Raw genomic sequence first — 26364 nt, 5'->3', positions numbered from 1 at the left:
GAGAGGAGACAGGTGCAAGAGACGCGGGGAGAAGTACCTGTCAGGAACAAGTTGAAGCTTTTGGAAACAGTAGAGTCTGATGACACTGCCAGTTCGCAAGGCGGCCATGTTTGTCAATCAAAAGTTGCCGCAGAAGCAGAACGGAAGAGTCGGACATCGCACAGAGCCGTGGTAATAGGGGACTCCATCGTGAGAGGAACTGACCGGGGTTTTTGTGGCAGCAGACGGGATTTAAGGATGGTGTGTTACCTTCCTGGTGCTAGAGTGAAAGACATCGCGGACAGAGTGCAGGACATCCTCAAGGACGAGGGTGAAGAGCCCGAGGTGGTGGTACACGTCGGCACAAATGATGTTGGGAAGAAGAGGAGGAACATACTACAGCGAGACTTCAGAGAACTAGGAAGAAGGCTAAAAAGCAGGACGTCCAAGGTGGTTATCTCCAGTTTGCTTCCAGTTCCTCGGGCTGGTGTGGCCAGAAACCGGGAGATAATGGACTTGAACGTGTGGTTGGGGAACTGGTGCAGGAAGCAAGGTTTCAAGTTCTTGGATCACTGGGGTATATTTTATGGTAACCATAAATTCTACAAGAGAGACGGCTTGCACCTTAATAGATCAGGGATCAGCATTCTGGCAGGCAGGTTTTCTGCTGCAACACCGCTACATTTAAACTAAGTAGCGGGGGGGAGGGGACAAGCTGGATGTTTAAAAAGGAAATTGAAGGGGTAGTTAGAACAAGAGAAGTCAAGAAAGACAACTGTATCAAGGAGGCAGAAAACTGGAAAAGGCATCATGCTGTAAAGTTGAGTGAAATAAGGGTTGAGGGGAAGGGTGAGAGCAGTAACAAATTAAAAATTCTATATATGAATGCACGAAGCATTAGACACAAGGTGGATGAGCTTGAGGCTCTTTTGGAAATTGGCAGATACGATATTGTGGGGATAACTGAGACGTGGCTTCATGGGGACAGGGCCTGGGAAATGAATATTCAAGGCTACACGTGCTATCGTAAGGACAGACTGACGGGCAGAGGGGGTGGGGTGGCCTTGTTGGTAAGGGAGGATATTCAGTCCCTTGCGCGGGGGGACCTAGAGTCAGGGGATGTAGAGTCAGTGTGGATAGAGCTTCGAAACACTAAGGGTAAAAAGACCCTCATGGGAGTCATCTACAGGCCCCCAAACAGTAGTCTGGATGTCGGATGTAAGTTGAATCAGGAGCTGAAATTGGCTTGTCGCAAAGATGTTACTACAGTTGTTATGGGGGATTTTAACATGCAGGTAGACTGGGAGAATCAGGATGGTATCGGGCCTCAAGAAAGAGACTTTGTGGAGTGCCTCAGAGATGGATTTTTAGAGCAGCTGGTGCTGGAGCCGACCAGGGATAAGGCGATTCTGGATCTGGTATTGTGTAATGAACCAGAATTGGTCAGTGACCTCGAAGTGAAGGAGCCATTGGGAAGTAGTGACCATAATACAATAAGCTTCAATCTGCAATTTGAGAGGGAGTGGGTACAATCGGAAGTGACAATATTTCAGTTGAATAAAGGGAAATATGGAGCTATGAGGGAGCAACTGGCCAAAGTTCAATGGTGCAATACCTTAACAGGGAAGACCGTGGAGGAACAATGGCGGATATTTCTGTGTATAATGCAGAAGTTGCAGGATCAGTTCATTCCTAAAAGGAAGAAAGATCCCAGGAGGAGACATGGGCGGCCGTGGCTGACGAGGGAAGTAAAGAAACATATAAAGTTAAAAGAGAAAAAGTATAACTTAGCGAAGATAAGTGGGAAAACTGAGGACTGGGAAGCTTTTAAAGAACAACAGAGGATTAGTAAGAAGGAAATACGCAGAGAAAAAATGAGGTACGAAGGTAAACTGGCCAAGAATATAAAGGAGGATAGTAAAAGCTTTTTTAGGTATGTCCAAGGCAAAAAAATGGTTAGGACAAAAATTGGGCCCTTGAAGACAGAAACAGGGGAATATATTACTGGGAACAAAGAAATGGCAGAGGAATTAAATGGGTACTTCAGATCTGTGTTCACTGGGGAAGACACAAGCAATCTCCCTGAGGTAACAGTGGCTGAATGACCTGAACTTAAGGGAATTTCTATTTGCCAGGATTTGGTGTTGGAGAGACTGTTAGGTCTGAAGGTTGATAAGTCTCCGGGACCTGATGGCCTGCATCCCAGGGCACTGAAGGAGGTGGCTCGGGAAATCGTGGATGCGCTGGTGATTATTTTCCAGAGTTCAATAGAATCGGGGTCGGTTCCTGAGGATTGGAGGGCCACTTTTTAAGAAGGGTGGGTGGGAGAAAGCAGGAAATTATAGACCAGTTAGTCTGACCTCAGTGGTGGGAAAGATGCTGGAGTCTATTATAAAGGATGAAATTACGGCACACCTGGATAATAGTAACAGGATAGGACAGAGTCAGCATGGATTTATGAAGGGGAAATCATGCTTGACTAATCTTCTGGAATTTTTTGAGGATGTAACTCGGAAGATGGACGAGGGAGATCCAGTGGATGTAGTGTACCTGGACTTTCAGAAAGCTTTTGATAAAGTCCCACACAAGAGGTTATTGAGTAAAATTAGGGCGCACGGTATTGGGGGCAAAGTACTAGATTGGATAGAGAATTGGTTGGCTAATAGGAAACAAAGGGTAGTGATTAACGGCTCCATTTCGGAATGGCAGGCAGTGACCAGTGGGGTACCGCAGGGATCCGTGCTGGGACCGCAGCTTTTTACAATATATGTAAATGATATAGAAGATGGTATCAGCAATAACATTAGCAAATTTGCTGATGATACAAAGCTGGGTGGTAGGGTGAAATGTGATGAGGATGTTAGGAGATTACAGGGTGACCTGGACAAGTTAGGTGAGTGGGCAGATGCATGGCAGATGCAGTTTAATGTGGATAAATGTCTGGTTATCCACTTTGGTGGCAAGAACAGGAAGGCAGATTACTAACTCAATGGTATCAAATTAGGTAAAGGGGCTGTTCAGAGAGATCTGGGTGTTCTTGACCACCAGTCAATGAAGGCAAGCATGCAGGTACAGCAGGTCGTGAAGAAGGCTAATAGCATGCTGGCCTTCATAACAAGAGGAATTGAGTATAGAAGCGAAGAGGTTCTTCTGCAGCTGTACAGGGCCCTGGTGAGACCACACCTGGAGTACTGTGTACAGTTCTGGTCTCCAAATTTGAGGAAAGACATTCTGGCTATTGAGGGAGTGCAGCGTAGGTTCACGAGGTCAATTCCTGGAATGGCAGGATTGTCTTACACGGAAAGACTGAAGCGACTGGGCTTGTATACCCTTGAGTTTAGAAGACTGAGAGGGGATCTGATTGAAACGTATAGGATTATGAAAGGATTGGACACTCTGGCAGGAGGAAACATATTTCCGCTGATGGGGAAGTGCCGAACCAGAGGACACAACTTAAAAATACGGGGTAGACCATTTAGGACAGAGATGAGGAGAAACTACTTCACCCAGAGAGTGGTGGCTGTGTGGAATGCTCTGCCCCAGAGGGCAGTGGAGGCCCAGTCTCTGGATTCATTTAAGAAAGAATTGGATAGAGCTCTTAAAGATAGTGGAGTCAAGGGTTATGGAGATAAGGCTGGAACAGGATACTGATTGGGAATGATCAGCCATGATCATATTGAATGGCGGTGCAGGCTCGAAGGGCTGAATGGCCTACTCCTGCATCTATTGTCTATTGTCTATTGTCCTTCCCCCTTCCCTCACCTATTCTCTTGCACATTACCAAACTTTTCCTAGCTACAATTAGTTCTGAAGAAGGGTCACTGGACTCAAAATGTTAACTTTCCTTTCTATCCACAGATGCTGCCTGACCTGTTTCTGATTTCCAGCATCCGTAGTAGTTTGGTTATTTTTTGGTTTGTAATTACCTGGCCTATCTCTCCTGCCCTTCTTTAACAAGGAATCACATTAGCTATCCTCCAGTCATCTAACCCTTCACCTGTGGCCAGTAAGCTCTACTATAACCCTGGCAATCTCTTCCCATAACAGCCTGTATACATCTGGCTCCGAGGATATGTGCACTTGTATGCCTGATAAAACATTTAATATCTCCTCCTTATTAGTCTTAAAGTATTCTAGAGCCTCACCATCCCAAACAGTGGCTCAGTGGTTAGCACTGTGCCTTGCAGTGCCAGAGACCCAGGTTCGATTCCAACCTTGGGTGACTGTCTGCATGGAGTTTGCACATTCTCCCTCTGTCTGCATGGGTTTCCTCCGGGTGCTCTGGTTTCCTCCCGCAGTCCAAAGATGTGCGGGTCTGGTAAATTGGTCATGCTAAATTGCCCATAGTGATAGGTGCATTAGTAGAGAGTAGGTGAATGGATCTGGGTGGGTTGCTCTTCAGAAGGTCAGTGTGGATTTGTTGGGCTGAAGGGCCTGTTTCCGCACTATAGGGAATCTAATCTAAAAAATAGGGAGAGGTGAGGAGCTATTAGGAGTGTGAAGGATTGGAGCAAGGTGTAATGCATTTGTTCAGATTTTGGATGAGCAACTTAAACCTTGAATTTCAGGATACACATGTTTGAGTTTATGCCAAACTGATAATAGCAATGAAAGGTGATTGACCAGTTCGTCAGTAGATGTCAACGTAATAGGTATGGAAATGCAATTTCATTGTTGCTCTCTTAGCCGAAAGGCTTATGGACTGACCAATACTTCTATAGCCAGCAAATCGTTCAGGAAAGCACTTATTGCTTATTACCCAATGTCACTCTGCTGGAAGATGCAAGTTTGATGCAAAAGTAGCAGACTTTGCAGTATCTTTAATTACTTTAACATTGAACAATCATTGCAGCCATCCAACAGGTTCAGTGAAACTCCCAAATCTTGCATGAGGTGTGATTTATCTTACCTACCAACACAGGATTCAGTGCTTTGTAACATAAATGAGATATGCTCTACAAGACAACCTTAGGCTAAAACATGACACAATCCAGAGAATCACAAAGCACAACAGAATTTTCCATAGTATATGTAGGAAGAGCCGCCAACCAACAACTCAAAAATATCAAGTGGCCTGGATTTATTCCATAAGGCATCAAGCCAGTACATTCATTCTGGTGATTCAGAGATGAACTAGGACTCTCCAAGAATGTAATCTTCAAAGGCAAATAGGTGATAATTCTATCAGACAAAATTATCTTATCTCCAATATAGATCAGATGGGCACAGAAGTTATAAATCCTTATTTTTGCCCAGCATTAATATAATACTGATATCTGGACATTTCATCAATGATTCAAGTCATGTGAAACATGCCAATTATATTAACCTTAACAACTGAGAGAACCTTTCCTTCCACACAAGACATTTTCTGAGACTTCACCTGACAAAGGAGCAGTACTCCAAAAGTTTGCAATTTCAAATAAAAGTGTTGGACTGCAACTTGGTGTCACGTGACATCTGACTTTTCCACCCCAGTCCAAAACCAACACCTCCACTTCCATGTCCAAAGAACTATGATATTCCATGTAACTGATTCTTTCACCAAATATCCTTTTGTGAGACAAATTAACAATGGTACTAGTACTGAATGGTACTAGTATCTGATGAAGGGCTTTTGCCCGAAACGTCGATTTTGAAGCTACTTGGATGCTGCCTGAACTGCTGTGCTCTTCCAGCACCACTAATCCAGAATTTGGTTTCCAGCATCTGCAGTCATTGTTTTTACCGAATGGTACTAGTACAACAATTGTTAGCACATTGACCACTATATTCAGTATTTTGCCTCTCAACAAATTGCGACCGACCACAGAATGCAGTACACATTTCAAAGTTATGTGTAGGAAAAGGAGTCCTTATTTGAATATTCTCACAGAATACAGTCTTTGCATTGTAAAAGCCACAATCATTAAACTTAAAGCAATCTGCCAAGATTTTTGAAAAATCTGTGTCAAAAGTATACAATATTCCATGGGAATGGTTTACCGTAATCAGCAGTGCTGATGTTGTGGGATACATCCACACAATTCTTCCCTCGCACACTCTCACTATCCAACTACATTTGAGAAATTGTTAGGAAGAAGAGAGAAAAAGGTATAACAGCATGCAGACAGTTATGCCATCCTGAATCAGAACAAAGCAAAGGAGTTTGAGCTTTTCACATAAACATATGGGTACATCAAAAGGTGCTTTGCCATTGTGTTCAACATAGGTCACACGTTGCTGAAATGAATAATGGAATAATACCAAATCATGTGAAAAAAGAATTTAGCATAGCCAAACTGAATATCAGCTACCATCCGTCACACAGCATCTACAAAAGATTTCTCGTCAGACAACCACACATCCGTTACACATGATATATTTTCATCAGTGACAAAAAAGCACACAAACATCTTGATGCACTGCTGCATTATGATATTATGATAACTGCATAAGAACTAAGTCTGGTTACGTTCTATGTACACCAAGGTAGCATCTGAACATAGAGATACAGTTATGTATTTACATCCTTGTACATGTCATCAAGAAAGCGCTCATGTTCATTGAAGGAAAAGGAGGGGTGCTGTATTATGGTAGAATCTTGACCTGACAGGCCACACCTTTAAGATAATCACATAACACTATGACCTGTGTCATGATATTTCAACATAAAAGGTACCCACTTCATTTACAGTCATTATGAAGTCAATGTATGTGTGTAATGTATACTAATATCAGTAAGCAGAGAATCAAGACGGTGTGATATTGTAGTGATATTGTAATGTTGTAAATAGGTAGAATTGTGAATAAAGAATCAAGACATATGATTTAGTCAAACAAGATAAATATATATCATAATCCAATGATAATATATTCAATGATTTTTCATTTCAGGACTGAAATTAACTGTGACATCACTGTATTCGGGAAAATTTTGTCAAAGGCCAAAAATAACTGTGGTTTTCTCCTGACCACTTGGTGGTGGTGGATAGTGGCTCTTCAATTAAATCAAGAAGATTCATTTTTTCTCCTGATCAATTTCATTACTTTACCAGGCACCAATAGGAGAAAGAATTAAAAGCAACAAATGTTAGAAATACTCAGCAGTATTAGCAGAGCTTGTTAAATGAAAACAGTTTGTTTTCAAGTTGAATGTACTTTCATAAGAATTCCTTTACAAGAATTCTGAATATTGGAAATAAAGGTCTGTTTTGCAGATGACGACTCTGGGCCAAAGAAATGGCCAGAGAGACAAATATCACAAAAGAAGAGATTATTGTTCTGCTAAGCTTAAATACGTTGAGATTCTGGATTAGTGGTGCTGGAAGAGCACAGCAGTTCAGGCAGCATCCAAGTAGCTTCGAAATCGACGTTTCGGGCAAAAGCCCTTCATCAGGAATAAAGGCAGTGAGCCTGAAGCGTGGAGAGATAAGCTAGAGGAGGGTGGGGGTGGGGAGAAAGTAGCATAGAGTACAATGGGTGAGTGGGGGAGGGGATGAAGGTGATAGGTCAAGGAGGAGAGGGTGGAGTGGATAGGTGGAAAAGAAGATAGGCAGGTAGGACAAGTCTGGACAAGTCATGGTGACTATTACTGAGCTGGAAGTTTAGAACGAGGGTGAGGTGGGGGAAGAGGAAATGAGGAAACTGTTGAAGTCCACATTGAGGCCTTGGGGTTCAAGTGTTCCGAGGCGGAAGATGAGGCGTTCTTCCCCCAGGCGTCTGGTGGTGAGGGAGCGGCGGTGAAGGAGGTCCAGGACTGCCATGTCCTCGGCAGAGTGAGAGGGGGAGTTGAAATGTTGGGCCATGGGGCGGTGTGGTTGATTGGTACGGGTGTCCCGGAGATGTTCCCTAAAGCGCTCTGCTAGGAGGCGCCCAGTCTCCCCAACGTAGAGGAGACCACATTGGGAGCAACGAATACAATAAATGATATTAGTGGATGTGCAAGTAAAACTTTGATGGATGTGGAAGGCTCCTTTAGGGCCTTAGATCAAGGTGAGGGAGGAGTGTGGGCACAGGTTTTACAGTTCCTGCGGTGGCAGGGGAATGTGCCAGGATTGGAGGGTGGGTTGTAGGGGGGCGTGGACCTGACCAGGTAGTCACGGAGGGAACGGTCTTTGCGGAAGGCGGAAAGGGATGGGGAGGGAAATATATCCCCGGTAGTGGGGTCTGTTTGGAGGTGGCGGAAATGTCGGCGGATGATTTGGTTTATGCAAAGGTTGGTAGGGTGGAAGGTGAGCACCAGGGGCGTTCTGTCCTTGTTACGGTTGGAGGGGTGAGATCAGAGGGTGGAGGTGCGGGATGTAGACGACATGCGTTGGAGGGCATCTTTAACCACGTGGGAAGGGAAATTGCGGTCTCTAAAGAAGGAGGCCATCTGGTGTGTTCTGTGGTGGAACTGGTCCTCCTGGGAGCAGATACGGCGGAGGCGGAGGAATTGGGAATACGGGATGGCATTTTTGCAAGAGGTAGGGTGGGAAGAGGTGTAATCCAGGTAGCTGTGGGAGTCGGTGCGTTGGTAAAAAATGTCAGTGTCAAGTCGGTCATCATTAATGGAGATGGAGAGGTCCAGGAAGGGGAGGGCGGTGTTAGAGATGGTCCAGGTAAATTTAAGGTCAGGGTGGAATGTGTTGGTGAAGTTGATGAATTGCTCAACCTCCTCTCGGGAGCACGAGGTGGCGCCAATGCAGTCATCAATGTAGCGGAGGAAGAGGTGGGGAGTGGTGCCGGTGTAATTATGGAAGATCAACTGCTCTACGTAGCCAACAAAGAGACAGGCATAGCTGGGGCCCATACGTGTGCCCATGGCTACCCCTTTGGTCTGGAGGAAGTGGGAGGATTCAAAGGAGAAATCGTTAAGGGTGAGGACCAGTTCGGCCAAACGAATGAGAGTGTCGGTGGAAGGGTACTGTTGGGGACGTCTGGAGAGGAAAAAAAGGGAGGGCTTGGAGGCCCTGGTCATGGCGGATGGAGGTGTAGAGGGATTGGATATCCATAGTGAGGATGAGGCGTTGGGGGCCAGGGAAACTGAAGTCTTGGAGGAGGTGGAGGGCGTGGGTGGTGTCTCGAACGTATGTGGGGAGTTCCTGGACTAGGGGGGATAGGACAGTGTCGAGGTAGGTAGAAATGAGTTTCAGTGGGGCAGGAGCATGCTGAGACAATGGGTCGGCCAGGATGGTCAGGATTGTGGATCTTGGGAAGGAGGTAGAACCGGGCAGTGTGGGGTTCCCAGACTATGAGGTTGGAAGCTGTGGGTGGGAGATCTCCTGAGGTGATGAGGTTCTGTATGGTCTGGGAGATGATGGTTTGGTAATGGGGGGGTGGGTCATGATCGAGGGGGCAGTAGGAAGAGGTGTCCTCGAGTTGACGTTTGGCTTCAGCGGTGTAGAGGTCAGTGCGCCAGACTACCACTGCGCCCCCTTTATCCACTGGCTTGATGGTGAGGTTGGGATTGGAGCAGAGGGATTGGAGGGCTGCACGTTGTGAGGGTGAGAGGTTGGAGTGGGGGAGGGGGGACGACAGGTTGAGGCAGTTAATGTCCCGGCGGCAGTTGGAAATGAAGAGGTCAAGGGCAGGTAATAGGCCAGCGTGGGGTGTCCAGGTGGATGCAGTGTGTTGGAGGTGGGCGAAGGGGTCCTCGGAAGGTGGGCGGGAGTCCTGATTGTGAAAGTAAGCCCGGAGGCGGAGGCGACGGAAGAATTGTTCGACATCACGGCGTGTATTAAATTCATTGATGCGTGGACAGAGGGGGATGAAGGTGAGTCATTTGCTGAGGACTGATCGTTCATCCTCGGTGAGGGGGAGGTCTGGGGGGATGGTGAAAACTCGGCAGGGCTGGGAGCTGGGATCTGGTGTGGATGTAGAGCTGGGAGTGGGGGCGGTACCTGTAACTGGAGTGGGTGTGATGGTGGGGATAGTGACAGTGGGGTCTGTGAGGGGCATGTCAGCAGAATGCAGGTGAGTGCCGCTGGTGGGGGGGGGGGGGGGGGGGGGGGGGGGGGGCGGGGGGAGTGGTGGTGACCATGGCAGTAGGGGTGGCAGGAGTCACTGAGCATGTAGCATCAGCGATGATGTGAAGGGCAGAAGTGATGTCAGGTGAGATGCATGAGGAATTGTGAGGGGTGGAAGTGGTTGTGGGAGTGGCCATGATGGGGGCGGAAGTAACATCATCAATCATATTCCCAATTCCTCAGCTTCCACCGGATCTGCTCCAGGAGGACCAGTTCCACCACAGAACACACCAGATGGCCTCCTTCTTTGGAGACCGCAATTTTCCTTCCCACGTGGTTAAAGATGCCCTCCAACGCATCTTGTCTACATCCCGTGCCTCCGCCCTCCGACCCCACCCCTCCAACCGTAACAAGGACAGAACGCCCCTGGTGCTCATCTTCCACCCTACCAACCTTCGCATAAACCAAATCATCCGCCGACATTTCCGCCACCTCCAAACAGACCCCACCACCAGGGATATATTTCCCTCCCCACCCCTTTCCACCTTCCGCAAAGACCGTTCCCTCCGCGACTACCTGGTCAGGTTCACGCCCCCAAACAACCCACCCTCCAATCCTGGCACTTTCCCCTGCCACCACAGGAACTGTAAAACCTGCACCCACACCTCATCCCTCACCTCTATCTAAGGCCCTAAAGGAGCCTTCCACATCCATCAAAGTTTTACTTGCACACTAATTTCATTTATTGTATCCATTGCTCCCGATGCGGTCTCCTCTACATTGGGGAGACTGGGCGCCTCCTAGCAGAGCGCTTTAGGGAACATCTCTGAGACACCCGCACCAATCAACCACACTGCCCCGTGGCCCAACATATCAACTCCCCCTCCTACTCTGCCGAGGACATGGAGGTCCTGGACCTCCTTCACCGCCACTCCCTCACCACCAGACGCCTGGAGGAAGAACGCTTCATCTACTGCCTCGGAACACTTCAACCCAAGGCATCAATGTGGACTTCAACAGTTTCCTCATTTCCCCTTCCCCCACCTCACCCTAGTTCTAACCTTCCAGCTCAGTAATAGTCACCATGACTTGTCCAGACTTGTCCTACCTGCCTATCTTCTTTTCCACCTATCCACTCCACCCTCTCCTCCTTGACCTATCACCTTCATCCCCTCCCCCACTCACCCATTGTACTCTATGCTACTTTCTCCCCACCCCCACCCTCCTCTAGCTTATCTCTCCACGCTTCAGGCTCACTGCCTTTATTCCTGATGAAGGGCTTTTGCCCGAAACGTCGATTTCGAAGCTACTTGGATGCTGCTTGAACTGCTGTGCTCTTCCAGGACCACTAATCCAGAATCTGGTTTCCAGCATCTGCAGTCATTGTTTTTACCGAGTTAAATACATTGAGATGCAGGTGTAAGATAAAATGCTGAGTCCTTTGCAAATGACAGATGCTTCAGCATCAGAAAGGAAAAGGTCAAAAGAAGAATGATGCACACATGATAAGGAATGCAAGAAAAAGAAAGTGAAAGGGAAGAATGGTCTGGAGGGGCATGGTTAGTTGCAGCTAGTGATGCGTAACTAACCCTGAATCATTGATGCTGTGACAGCAGTAACTCATGCTGTGCTGAATCACTAGGAATCACCTCTAATCATGGATGAATCCAAATAAAATAATTTGAAACAAGAGTCAGTTGCTAAGAAAGGAACTGTCACTGTTAAAGTGTTCTTTTGTACGTTTATTTGATCAACCATGAAAAACGAAACAGAAAACAGTGAAGATAAATACAGTAGAAGGAAGAAATGGAAATCTCAACAGAGAGAGATGAAGTTTTTTTACAGTGGGCATTCCTGGATGAAAAGCGGCAGTAAATTGAACTAATGTAATATCAAACTCTGTTCAGATCATATAAATGTGGAAAAAAAATGAAATGCTAGAAAATGCTAAGGTGCCATTGTCTGTGGAGGTAATGCATCAGATCAATAACACCTCATTAGAGCTTTAAATGTGAGATGAATGAGTTTTTATTTCCCAATCTTATTATGCCCTTTTTCTTTGAACAAGGATAATGTTACCTCACTTTCAATTTAATGGCATCACCCCAACAAGATTATCATTATTCCTGCACATGTTTTAACAGAGATGGAATCTATCCATGATATGAAGCCAAATCTATGGTTACATGTTCAGTTTGAACAAGCAAACTTAAAATTTCAGTCTTGTTGGTGTTAATAGAAATTTTTTTTACATTAGATTAGATTACTTACACCGTGGAAACAGACCCTTTGGCCCAACAAGTCCACACTGACCCGCTGAAGCGCACCCACCCAGACCCATTCCCCTACATTTACCCCTGCACCTAACAATTTAGCATGGCCAATTCACCTAACCTGCACATTTTTGGACTGTGGGAAGAAACAGGAGCACCTGGAGGAAACCCACGCAGACATGAGGAGAATGTGCAAACTCTACACAGTCAGTCATCTGCGGCGGGAATTGAACCTGGGTCTCTGGTGCTGTGAGGCAGCAGTGCTAACCACTGTGCCACCGTGCTGCCCACGCTCATGAAAAAGAAACTGCTGAGGCCAGGTTATATAAAAATTTCAAAATTGGAATTGATAGATTTGGTTATGAAAGTCTATTGAAACTTACAGAACCAGAGGAAGGAGATGTTGTCACCAAACAGATCCATCATGATCGAAGTGAACACACTTAAGCAGGCTTGATGGGCTGAGTAGTCTATCCTGCTCCCATATTCCTATGATACTCAAGCCCAAGTCACCACGTTGCTCTCATCACAGTTCTCCATTTTCTCCAATCAATACTCCAAATAAACTTTTAATACATGCTTTGTTCTACAGTCAATAAACAAACTAATGTATAAGAATGACCATTATCTGGAAACTGCAAACAATAGCACTTTCGAGTTGTCTGGTTTGATTTTTTTTTAATTTACTTCAGGGAAGTGGACATTGCTGGCTGGCCAGCATTTATAGCACATCCCCAGTTGCCTTTCAGAAAGTGGTGGTGAGCTGCCTTCTTGAGCCACCGTCCACCTGCTGTGCATTAACCCACGATGCCATTAGGAAGAGCATTTTCACGATTTTGATCCAGCAACAGTGAAGGAATGCTGATATATTTTCAAGTCAGCGTGATGAGTGGCTTGGAGAGAAATGTAAAAATGATGGTGTTCCCATGGATCTGCTGCCCTTGTCCTTCTGGATGGAAGATATCATGGGTTTAGAAGGTGCTGTCTGAAGATCTTGGTGAATTTCTGCAGTGCATTGAATAGATCATACACACTGCTGCTACTGAGTGTTGGTGGTGGAGGGAATGGATGCAGTGCCAATCAAGCGGGCTCCTTTGTTTTGGATGGTGCCAAGCTTCTTACGTGTTTTTGGGACTGCAATCATCCAAGCAAGTGGAGAATATTCAATCACATTCCTGACTTGTGCCTTGCAGATGGTGGACAGGCTCTGAGGAGTCAGGAGGTGAGCTATTCACCGCAGTATTCCTACCTCTGACTTGCTTTTGTAGCCACTGTGTTTACCTGGTGGGTCCAGTATGATTTAATGTTATATACTCATTATTGACAAAACAAAGAACATTATTTCTTAGTAGACTTTGAAATGCACTTTAAAACTTTCCAGCTGAAGGACTTCAAGCAACTTCACATCGTTTTCTTGGTTCCAACTCTTGCTGAAGGCTAGATTAGGATTACAGAGGGGTAATTACTAGGGCAACAGTCATTCATGAACCATGAAATAAATAAAAGAACGAGACTTAAAATCTTGGATTTTCAGATTAATGCTTAGTGAAAAGCACAATGAGATAAAGTATGAGCAGTAAAGGAAGAACAATGTATAAGGAGCCAGGACAATAAAAGCAAAATTACAAAAGTGGACTAATTGGATTGTGTAATGAGGAACAGGTCATTCATAATGAAATGCCAATAGCACAAAGGCATTAGTTGTAATTGCTTACTGTTCAAACTACATTGAAAAATAAGATATGGTAGACTGACTGTATTGTTCAAGAACATGTATTTTTCATTGCCAGCAAAATGAATAAGGAAAAATAACAAAGGAAGAGCTAAGACAGCTGCTTTGCTACATTATGAGAAATGAAGAAAAAAAGAGCAAGCCTATTGTACCAGCAAAGTTAAGTTATACATTATGATAAACTGCAAATGATTTTCAGAAGACCCTGCAGATTTCAAATAAGATGACAAAGAACTAACTTCTTTGACTTGCACAGAACGGTCTGGTGATCCTTAATGATGAGTTTTGCTTCATGATAGTTTTGTTACTTAGAGAGACAGTTATATTCGAATGCAAATAAAATTATGTAGACCATTTACAAAGTATTCTAGAGTCTTGCTTGATTTTTGACTTGTTGATTAGGTTCACTTATAAGAAAAAAGCAATCCCCTTTGTTTGTTGTTACAAGATTAATCTCAAAGTTATCTCTTCTCTCTCAGACACAAAAGGAATTTATGTTTTAAAAAGAGACAATTTAACTAGGATTTCAATTAAATTCAATGTTCAGGGAGAGCACTGTCTGCTATGCTAGCTCCAAGGTGGCACCACTCACATCAAATGATCATCATACTGTGAAGTGATGATTTGTCTTCTCTACATATTCCTGGCAGATAGTTGAAAGTGAGGACTGCAGATGCTGGAGATTAGAGTGGTGCTGGAAAAGCACAGCAGGTCACACAGCATTCTTGATGAAGGGCTTCTGCCTGAAGCGTCGATTTACCTACTCCTCAGATGCTGCTTGACCTGCTGTGCTTTTTCAACACTAATCTTGCCCCATATTCCTGGCACATGTTAGCTGAATGCATACAAATGTCCATTGCAAGCGATTTCCAGCATAAATTACAGCAAAAATGTCTGTTTGCATGCTTCATGTCATTTGACACTCAATGTGCCTTAGCAATTGCACTAAAGTGCATAATTTCACATTATAACACAAAATAAAAGCAAAATACCACACATACTGGAAATCTGAAAAGACGTAGAGAAATGCAACAGATCTGGCAGTATATATGGACAGCTCTAACCTTATGAGTTTCTCAAGCACTTTGCTGTTAATTCCATGAAAATCTGTATATACTGAACAATTCTGATACTTTCTATATTATGTAATACTTACGACTGCGGAAACTTCTGTTTACTTTTGGCCTTTCCTTAATCTTTTCGAGCATGCTCGGTAAACTTACACTTTTTGAAAGATCCTTTTTTTTCACTGCAGAAGAAATGAAATTCGGTATGATAAGGTTATTTGATACAGTTGGCAATCTGTAGCTACCCCAAAACGATATTATAATAATTATTAAAATGTCCATTCATTTTGTATTTTGGCTTGCTAGCTTGCTGCTAATTATTTTTTTGAGGACAAACACATTGGGTTATTCAACTGGCCTTTGATCATAATTGCTGATGTTAGAACAAAGAAGAACAAAGAACAATACAGCACAGGATCCTTCGGCCCTCCAAGCGTGTAAAGTCACATTTTGCCTTTTCATACTAGAACTGTCTTCACTTACAAGTTCCACTGTGCTCTATTCCCTTCCTATTCATGTATTTGTCCAGGTGCTTCTTGAATGCTGCTATTGTGTCTGCTTCCACCACCTTCTCCAGTAACACGTTCCAAGCACTCACCACCCTTTGTGTGAAAACTTTGCCTCACACATCTCTTTCAAACCTCATCCCCTGCACTTTGACCCTGTGTCCCCTAGTAATTGACTACTCCATCCTGGGAAAAAGTCTCATGATTTCTACTCGACCAATGTCATTCAATCTTAAAAAACTTACCAGGTTACCTCGCAACCTCTTATGTTCCAATGAAAACAAACCCAGTCTATCCAACCTTTCCTCATAGCTAAAATCCCCCATGCCAGGCAGCATCCTAGTAAACCTTTCCTGTACCCCCTCCAAAGATTCCACATCCTTCTGGGAGTGCAGTGACCATAACTGTACACAATATTCCAAGTGTGGCCCAACTAAAGTTCTGATAAAGCTGCAGCATAACTTGTCTATCCCTATATTCAATGACCCTTAATGAAGGCAGGCATACCACAGGCCTTTTTTTATTACCTCATTTACCGGTGCTGCCACATCCGTGGACCAGCACATCCGTGATCCCTCTGCATTTCAATACTGCTGGGGGTTGTGCCATTCACTGTATAATTTCCACCTATACGTGATCTTCCAAAATGCACCACCTCACATTTGTCCAGATTACACTCCCCATCTGCCATTTTTCTGCCCATGCTTCCAACTATCAATATCCTGCTGTATCCTCTGACAATCCTCCTCACTATCCGCAACTCCACCAATCTTTGCAACATCTGCAAACTTACTGATTAGAGCAGCTACATTTTCTTCCAAATCATGTATGTAGATCACAAACAGCAGAAGTCCCAGCATTGATCCCTGTGGAACATCACTAGTCACAACCCTTCATTCTGAAAAGCATTCCTCCATCACTACCATCTGTCTCCAATGACTAAGCCAGTTCAGTAGTTCTTTATCTACCTTGCCAGTTCACCCTGAAACCATGTGACTTCACCTTGCTTGCCAAAGGCTTTATCGAAGTCCCTGTAGACAATATCAACTGCTTTTCCATCATCAACCATCTTTGTCACCACCTCAAAAAAACCCAATCAAGTTAGTGAAGCACAACCTCTCCCATACAAATCTTTTCCAATAGAAACTTGACGCTCCCTTCCCTGAGATCATCCTCCATCAATTCCTTCTCTTCATTGAATACTGACACAAAATATTCATTTAGGACCTCACCTACTTCTTCTGGCTCCACACATAGATTCCCTTCTTTATCCTTGAGTGGGCCAACCCTTTTGCTGGCTACCCTCCTTCTTTTTATATCTGTAGAAGAAGACTTGGCAGTCTCCTTAACTCTGTTTGCTAATGACTTTTCATTACCCCTTTAAGCCCTTCTAATTCATCATTGAAGTTCTTTCCTACTTCCCTTATCTACTTCAAGGGCTTCATCGGTTTCCAGCCTCCTTGACCTTAGGTATGCTTCCTTTCTCTTTTTGAGAAAGGTCGTAACATCCCTGGTCATCCAAGGTTCATGTAACTTGCTATAGCTATCCATCATTCATTCTCACAGAAACGTGCTGCTGCTGAACTCTTATCAACTTTTGTTTGAAATACTCCTTGTCCAATGTAGATTCACACACAAACAGCTGCCTCTCTGGTTCTTGCCTCATATTATTGTAGTTTGCCTTCTCCCACTTTAATACCTTCACCTGAGGACTGCTGTTATCCCTATCCAGGAATATCTTAACACTCACTGCATTATGGTTACTACTCCTGAACTGCTCCTCCACTGAAACCTCATGCTTGGCTCATCTCTCAAAACCAGGTCCAGTATAACCATTTCCCTGGTTGGATTATTCTACATATTATGTCAACCCTCCTGAATAGTCCTTATAAAATCTGCTCTGTTCAAGCTCCTAGCACGTAGTGAGTCCCATCAATATAGGAGAAGTTAAGATCTCCGACAACAGCCCTGCTGTTTTCACATCTTTCCAAAGTCTGTCTACATAGTTTCACCTCTATCTCCCGCAGGCTGTTGGGAGGCCTGTAGTATGCCCCTAGCATTGTGATTACACTTCTCCTATTCCTGGCTTCTTCCCATATTGCCTCATTGCACGAGTTCTCTGATGTATCTTCCCTCAGTACAGTTGTAAGAGACTCCTTTACCAGTAATGCAACTCCTCACCTCTTTTTCCTCCCTTTCTCTCATACCTGAAACATCTAAGTACTGGGACATTTTGCTGCCAGTCCTGACCCTGTTTCAGCCAAGGCTCTGGAATCACAATGATGTCATAGTTCCAAGTACTAATCAAAGCTCTAAGTTATTTTACCTGCCTATTATTCTTCTCACATTGAAACACATACATTTCAGATCAACTTTCCTGCTCTTGTAAGCAGCATTTTTCTGCCTGTTCTTGTTCTGAGTAATTTTTGTCTTGGTTTCAACCTCTCCCTCAAATTCTGCATTAACTACCTTCACCTCTGGTTTTCCATCCCCCTGCCAAACTAGTTTACACCCTCCCCAACCACTCTATCAAGTATCCCTCTAGGGACATCAGTCCCACTCCTGCCCAGGTGTAACCCCTCCAGTTTGCGCAGGTTCCACTTTCCCCAGAACCGGCCCCAATGCCCCACAAATCTGAAACCCTCCCCCATACATCAGCTTTTCAGGCATGTGTTCATCCTATATATTTATCTGTATATATATAGAAGCTTGATGGGAGAAATTGGTTGAGAAGGTTTCATCTAGATTGGCTCTATGTTTTTCACTTAGAAAATGGCTGCCTGAATGAAGTCCAGTTTAAATAACTGGATACTTTTCAGGAAGATCCAGGCATTATCCAAGGCCACCTTGCATGTTGACCAGAAAGAAATTCTACAATTCTGCAAGGCGTTATGGCAGAAATGTAATGGCAGAAATCAGAAGGCTGGAAAGTGAAGAAATCATCAAACTACTCCAGTTTGCACAATGGGCAGCACTAGTCTTACATATTGTGAAGCCTGACAGATCAGTTTGCCTTTGTAGGGATCTTAAACAATCAGTAAACCACGTTTCACAGCTGGGAATAAATATCTACTCCCTCGTGTAATAGATTTTCATGCAAAGCTGGTGGTGTGGGGGAAGGTGGCTGTCCTTCATGAAGCTGGACATGGCCATGCATAATTGCAATTGCTATTACATGAGGATTCCCAGAAGTATACTATAATAAACACCATAAGGGCTTTTACCAATATACAAAAGTGTCATTGGGATATCATCAGTTTGTGCAATATTTCAGTGGATGATGGAGAACATTTTACAAACTTGCCATTTATCTAGATGCTAATAACAGGGAAGACCAATAAGGAGCATTTGGAAAACTTGACTGAAACTGCATCAGAACACCAATGCCAAACCCAAGATTCCACTAAGTGAGACAGTTTACTTCAGTGAACAAAGTCTGGTGTAAGAACCATGGCAATGGCCCTACATGGGTAACAGGCATGGTTGATGTGAGGTCAGGCCTAGTGATATATAAAGTTTGGGTAGATACGACGGTCTTGACCAAGCATGTGGCTCATATGAAAGCTGAAAGCTCACAGCGTGGGAGCAAAATGTGCTCGGCTCCTTGCCAGTCTTTCTGACAGTTCTAAAACTCACAAGTTCTCCCTCTCCTTCAAGCTTTGAAGATACCTTGGAATCTGGTGGACAGAGCAGATGTTGCTGCTTTATCATCTTTGCCGCCTGAAGGAGAGAATTAATTTCTTCCAAGTCGCGCTGGGCACAAAAGGTGAACTACTGTGTGTTACACACTTCCCATGTCAGAGGCAGAGTTGGAGGAACCTGGTCTGGTGCTAAATGAATCCATATTTAATTTCCACTTCACTTGCATTCAATGCTATGCATTCTTCAATAATGCAGACTTTCACTTGTCAGGGTCATCTTATTAATGTAGCACTTTTATGGATCAAATAAGTATATATCACTGCTTAATAAAAATGCATTTTAGTCAAGTTTTTGCTTTTGAGAGAAATTTTATCGGCCTTCAAATTTTTGACTCAAACCAAATTTCCATACTTCTTGATTATTTAGTGGAAGATAATGAGGAGAAGTATAGGAAAGCCAGGCTAATCCTATTATAGGAGAGTAAAGTCCACCCATTAGCCTCAATCAAAGTGGACAGACATTGCTATGTCCACCTACAAATGGTTCCACAGCCTTGTTTAAGGAGGCTGCAATTCAGCTTAGAAGTCCTGGTGCCACCTGCTGGAATCAGATTTCATGCTCACTTGCAATGTTCATACAATGCTGGATGATTGTCAATATCATCACACAACTTGAATACCAATGATCCTGCAGGCATGTGTTGCAAACCTCTCATGTTGGAGGACAGTGTTGTTCCCCAGTGAACATAGTAAAGTGTAATAAACAAACTAGTTTGAGGAAGTATAATGATCAGCAAACTATGTACAAGATTTCCAGCTGTCACCCACACCTAAGTATTTTCTCCTTCTGCTGAGCTCATCTGTTCCACACAATGGCGGAGCCCATTGCCCCAGGACCTGGAAGGCACATTGATCCAGGGTCTGAGCTGAGTCCTTTCATTACTGGAAAATTTTGAGATAACTAGATTGTGAGAATTGTCACCTGCTATTGATGGATCTTTCTGAAGCCTTTGGCCTAATGCCAATTCAGTGACTAGCCAATCAGAGCTATGGCCTCTGCTAGTGCCAATGCCTAGACCAGGGATTCTGCAAAACTGTCAGAGTGACTGCGGAGAAGGTGGAGGAAGGATCGCAGGTCAAATGGACATTCTTTGTGCAAGGAGTGCTCCTGGATTGTTGTGGGTTCCAAGCAACAGACATTTCCGGTCTGCAGAATTTCCTCAGCAGAGGTTACTTTGACATGGCCTTTATGAGCATGAAGCAATGTGAACATCTCCTGAAGGTACCCGAGGGGAGAGGAGATGAGGGCTTCCTCCCTGTCCTGTCTGCAGCACCGTTGTTCACTCTCCCTACATAGAGGAGATGGGTTGTCACAATCTACGACATCCTGGTTGCAGACATCCTGGTCTTCCTGGGAAGGTACATACAGCTTGAAGAGGACAGCACCAATGCCGTGGACCCCTTCACAAACTGCACCAGCAAGTAGCATGTCAAGTTAACCCTGAAGGTGGAAACCTGTGGGAACATCCTCCATTCACTCTTCAGCTTTGCAATTGGAACCATGGCTATCTGAACATGTGTGGTGGTCTAGAGTGTGCTGAACCTGCTGGAGATCAGGAAACATGGCAGAAGACTGCAACATGACCCTCTGCAGAAGCTACAAACAGGAGGGCCACCTGAATAAGGACTACAAGGAGTCCAAGAGCTGCAACCTGTGTTGGGAAGCAGGTGACATACATAAGGCATGCCCAAGACCATTGGTGGGGGCGATGGAGGGGCAATGCAAAACCGCGCTCCTCCAAAGGGCAGTAAAGTACCGATACCCAGCTACTCCTGAGAGGAGTGCAGTGCGAAGGTGAAGCAGAAACTGTTTCTTTGGGAGCATTGCTCCATTGTGGGTAAATACCTGATCATCAAGTATGAGTCGCTCTGGAAGTAGTCAGTATGTAATGTCCTTGAGACCCTGCGGGAAAAGGAGCAGGTGGATTCTGTTGCATGATTCCCTTAGCAGACTATCAAACTCATTTAGCTGAATGCCTCATCATCAGAACTTTTTAACAAGTGCCAAGACATTGCTTGCATACTGGTGAGAAGGGCACCACCTTGTGAGATCCTTCATTTATGGCAAATCAGTTTGCACCACCACTCACTGCCCTCAAAGCAGCTGTGAGGGGGGTTGAGACTGTCACAGATCTCCATCTGAAATGTGCCTTTGCAAACGAAGTCCGGAAAACGATACAGTGGTTTTTGTCAAGGATCATCCTAAACAGCTCCATGACATAAGACTCAATGCTCTACGGGCTGTTCCCCAGCACGCAAACATCGACTGCACTGAGAGGACCAGCAGCTTAATGGAAGATGCTCTTTGGTCTGCCTGAAACTTGTTGGTCTTCCAGAACAAGGAGTTGACCTCGGTGGGGATTGCAAAGTGGCACATTCCAAGGTCCAGGACTACATGCTGAGGGATGCACTAAAGTCTGGGGCAGCTAGCGCCAAGAAACAGTGGGGAAAAAAACACTGTCTGAGGTGCTTCTGCTTAAGTTAAGTGGGGTCTGTTCAAATATTGGACCCTCCCAGTGCCTCAAATGTATATAAATATATTCTGGCTCAAGCAAGAGATGCCTTTGGTTTGTATGAATAGAGCCAATGATTACTTGTTTCCTTGATATGCTACTGCACAGAACCAAACTGTAGTTGTGACTGCATATATATAAGGATTTTCTTTGTCAATAAAGTAAAAGTTTAAAATTTTAAAAACCTGTTGTCACCTGTTTAGGCAGGAGATTCTGGAGCATTTCGGTCTGAAGGGCCAGAAATGCTGAGAGTCTCTTTGCCAGAGGTAAGTTCACCATCCCTAGCTGGAGCTTCCAAGGGTTGGAGGGGGCAGGCATGGTGCAAGTGGAGGACCATGATATCTCAACAGTGTCCTGAATGGGGACTTTTGAAGGACCTCCCCTTCACAGCCTAGTGCCTCCTGACACTGGCCTGCTTCCTTCAGAGGGGAAAGCACCTGGACTACAATCCCAGCTCTCTATCCCATTCTCTCCCTGCCTTCTGTTCTAAGGAGCCATGCGTGGACTAATAGAGTACCAGTGTTGTCAACTCTCCTCATTAGCCCTTGAGGGTGTTAGACCTGCCTCTCTAGGCAGATGACAACCTGTCAAGTTCAAAAGATGGTCACAAGATCGGTTGCACTGCTGCAGTCTGGGTGATTACAGACATTGAAATGATGAACTTCCTACACCATTGTAGTGTCTGAGCAATGGCAGGCAGTGAATCATTGCTACATCACCTCAGTTTCTCAGCAAAGAGGGTCAGTGCCTCTTTTATGACTATTTGCCATTGCTGCTCCCCTCTATGCAGCTGCACGTAGTCCCTCATGGCTGAGACCATGGTAGCTCAGCAGTAGCCTGGTCTCCAGCAATCCTGGAACTGCTACTGGCCTGAGGCATTTCTCCCTCACCTGTGTGTGGAGTTGCAGGTCTGTATAACTCAGTAGACAATTTCACAGAGCCCAGCAAGATATTGTTGACTGTGAGGGTGTAAGAGGCAGTTAACAGTAATAGTCCATCCAATGGCTCCCTATGTCAAATACTGGAAGGTTGATGAACTCTCTGTTCAAGGGGGAAAAGTGGGTGAGTTTGTGATCTATGACAAAAGAGGCAGAAGGTGTTGCAGCTGCTGCTTACTGGCCAGGTACCAACCATCGCTAATATCACCATGCAGGTGAGACAGCAACTGTTATTTACATGGGTGTCTGGACATGGATGTCTTTGCATACTCGTAGGAGCAGTCCCTTCCACCTTCTGCAGAAGGTGCCCATCTTTTTCCTCAAATGGGGATTTTCTGCCATTGTTGACAGGGCCATAAGTCTATCTGACCCATTTCCTATGCTTCTGCACTCATCCCTTCCCACAACACTGATGGGATGCACCTTGTCCTTACTTGCCACTACAACAGCACCCACACTTGAGGAATGTCAGATCAGCCATGTCATATAATCCCTACAGTGCATAAAGAGGCTATTTGGCCCCATCAAATCCATTTCAAACCATCAAAGAGCTACCCCACTCTACATAACCCCATATTTGATGTGGCCAACCTACTTAGCCTGCACATCTCTGGGCAATCCACGTAAACTACACATCTTCAGACTGTGGGAGGAAACTGGAACACCTCATGGAAACCCATGCAGACAAGGAGAGAAAGTGCAAACTCCACACAGTCACCTAACGGTGGAATCGAACCTGCATTCCCTGGCGCTGTGAGGCAGCAGTGCTGACCACTGAGGCACCATGCCACCATGATTCTATTGATATGCTGAGCAGGCTTGAGGGGCCTAATGACTTAACTCCTTTTCCTATATCTTATGATCTCACTGTATTATGATCATCTTTCCATGTGGTATTGTACATGACAAATAATGTATTAATGCTCCAAAACAAAAACAGAAACAGCTGGAGAAACTAAGCAGGTCCAGCAGCATTTGTGGAGTGAATTCTGATAACATTTTGATACTAATTACCTGTTCTCAGAGCTGGAGTACCTGTTGAGTATCTCCAAGACTTTCCATTTTTGTTTTGGATTTCCAGCATCCGCAGTTCTTTGTTCCATGGCTTATGCCTAACAAGCTTCAGAGTTTATTTTGACTTCTTGCCTCCTATTCAAATCCCCTTGCAATAGAACCATAGAGATGTACAGAAGAGAAACAGACCCTTCAGTCCAGCTCATCCATGCCTACAAGATAGTCTAACCTAATCTAGTCCCATTTGTTAGCATTAGCCCATATCCCTCTAATCATTTCCTATTTATACACCCATCCAGATCCCTTTTAAATGTTGTAATTGTACCAGCCTCCTAAATGATTTCACACTATTAGCTTTCCTAAATACTTATTGTACCTGCATATTAACCTTTTGTAAATCATGCACAAGGACACCATATCCTTCTGCACCTCAGCACTCTTCAATCTACCACCATGGAGATAATAAGCATTTTTTATTCTTCCTTTAAAAATGAACCTTTTCCAAAATGTACCCAAGTTGCCAGATGTCTGTCCATTCATTTAACCTTTTTTTAAGCCACCTTATGTCCTCTTCACAATTTACTTTTGACCTATCTTTCTGTCATCAATAAATTTAGTAACCATGCCTTCATCTAAGAAGCTTACATAAATTATAAAGACTTCAGGACTCAGCACTGGTCCCTGGGACATACCACTCATTACATCTTGCCAACAAGAAAATTTATATCTACTCTCTTTCCTGTTAGCTAGCCTATATTCTATCCACGTCAATATCTTGCCCTCTATAGCTCAACCCTTTATTTTTCACAATGACCTTTGATGTGGCTTCTTATCAAATGCCATCTGGAAATTTAGGTATAGTTCATCCATCAGTCGCACTTTGTCCATGACATTTTGCTTTCTCTAAGAACGCCAATAAATTAGTTTCCATTTCACTTTCAGAAAACCATATTGACTCTGCCCAACTAGTTTGAATTTTTCTAAGTAGGCCATTGTAAATTAGCATCTTTCACAATATCTTCCAACATCTTCCTTTTGACAGATGTTAAACCAACCGGCCTTTCATTTTCTACTTTGTCTCCCTCCCTTTTTGAATAAAGGAGTCACATTTGGTATTTTCCAAATTAATGGTATTGCCCCTGTAACTAAGCAATTTTGGAAAATTAAAACTAACTGGAGGTTTTGCTTTTTCTTGTCACAGATAAACTGAATGTTGAGGGAACGGAAACCATTTCCAAAAACACCAGACTGCTCACATGGTGCCATGATATAAGAATAAATGGTCCAGCCTATTGCAACTTGAACACAGAGAAAGGTGGCAAAGGTTACAAATCACATCTCTGCTTGGCTGTTCAAAATCTTATGAATTCTCCAACCCTCTTGCATTTATTAATTCCATAATACAATGGTGAGGAGCTGTTGGGAGATGTTGAACCTGTCACCTGGAAATCCCTGAAAGTGCTCGCCCCCGTCATCCAGACTACCCTCCACCGCACCTCCTCCATTCCCTGCTCCACTGCTCTAAACATTCCCCCCTTCAAAATATAATAAACATAAGGTACCCCTTGTCCCCACCCCACTAGTGCAAGCATCCAGCATATTTCTGCCAACTCCAACTAGACCCCACCCACAAGAACATTTTCTCCTCCCCACCCCTCTCTACCTTCCGTAAGAACCATTCCCTTCACCAATCTTTGGTTCGCACCAACCACCCATCCTCCTGAATCCCCGATAACCTCCCTGCAACCATAAAAAATGCAAAACCTGCAGGTACATTACCTCCCTCACCTCCATCCAGGGCCCCAACACAGTCCTTCCAAGTGAGACAGAGGTTCAGCTGCCCCTCTTCCAACCTAGTTTACTGTATCCAGTGCTCCCAATGTGGTCTTCTCTACATTGGTGAGACCAAACGTAAACTAAGGGAACATGTTGCTGAGCACCTCAGCCGGGTCCATAAGGGCAAGTCTAACCTCCCAGTCACTGCTCACTTCAACTCCCTTTCCCGCCCTTCTTTAACATGCCCATCCTTGATATCCTCCATTGTCACAGTGAATCAGGCTGTAAATTGGAGGAACAACATCTCATCTTCCATCTGAATAGCCCACAGCCTGGAGGACTCAACACTGAGTTCTCTAATTTCAAATAATCTTCCCACCCATTCCCTGACTCCCTTTCCAGGCCCTCCTCCTCCCTTCTAACCCTCCAATTGACCCTTCCCTCTAGTTACCAACTGGATTCTTTCTTCCTATCGACCAGGTCATACCCACCACCTGTATTCACCTATCACTACCTTTTCACTCTGCTCCTCTCCCCAACCATAACCCTTCCTATTCCCTCTTTATCTGCAGCTTCCCCTAACCCACCCCCATTCCTGAAGAAAGGTTATACCCAAAACATCGACTTCTCCTGCTGATGCTGCCTGGCTTGCTCTGTTCTTCCAGCCTCCTGCTTGTTCATCCTGAAAAGAACTGGCAACATAGATGTTAAAAACTGCAGTAACCATCTTCAATGCCACTGCTATATGGTGCTCCCATATTCAAACATTTATTGCAGGTGTTACCTTGTGCTTCACTAGCATATGTTGCTATTTTCATTTTCGTCCCCTTTCCTTTGCAACACAAGCCTAAGGCAGAGAACCAGCCTTTTCAGAAATATTTCCTCATAAATCCTCCTTTTTTCCTTTCACAAAGTCAATGCATTAAGCACTTTGCT

At 44.5% G+C, this 26364-nt stretch overlaps 1 protein-coding gene across 1 annotated transcript in view; it reads right to left on the bottom strand.

The window, feature by feature from the left end:
* The window catches only part of LOC140476793 (uncharacterized), a 567118-nt gene that overhangs the window by 403149 nt on the left and 137605 nt on the right, over positions 1-26364 (bottom strand). The window contains exon 19 of the mRNA XM_072569588.1: positions 15070-15162. Coding sequence (XP_072425689.1) covers positions 15070-15162 — 93 coding nt within the window. The remainder of the gene's footprint in view (positions 1-15069; positions 15163-26364) is intronic.

Source organism: Chiloscyllium punctatum, chromosome 5 (genome assembly GCF_047496795.1).
Source record: "Chiloscyllium punctatum isolate Juve2018m chromosome 5, sChiPun1.3, whole genome shotgun sequence".
NCBI lineage: Eukaryota > Metazoa > Chordata > Chondrichthyes > Orectolobiformes > Hemiscylliidae > Chiloscyllium > Chiloscyllium punctatum.
Note: the sequence above shows the minus strand (reverse complement) of the source record. Positions and strands in the feature narration are given on the sequence as shown.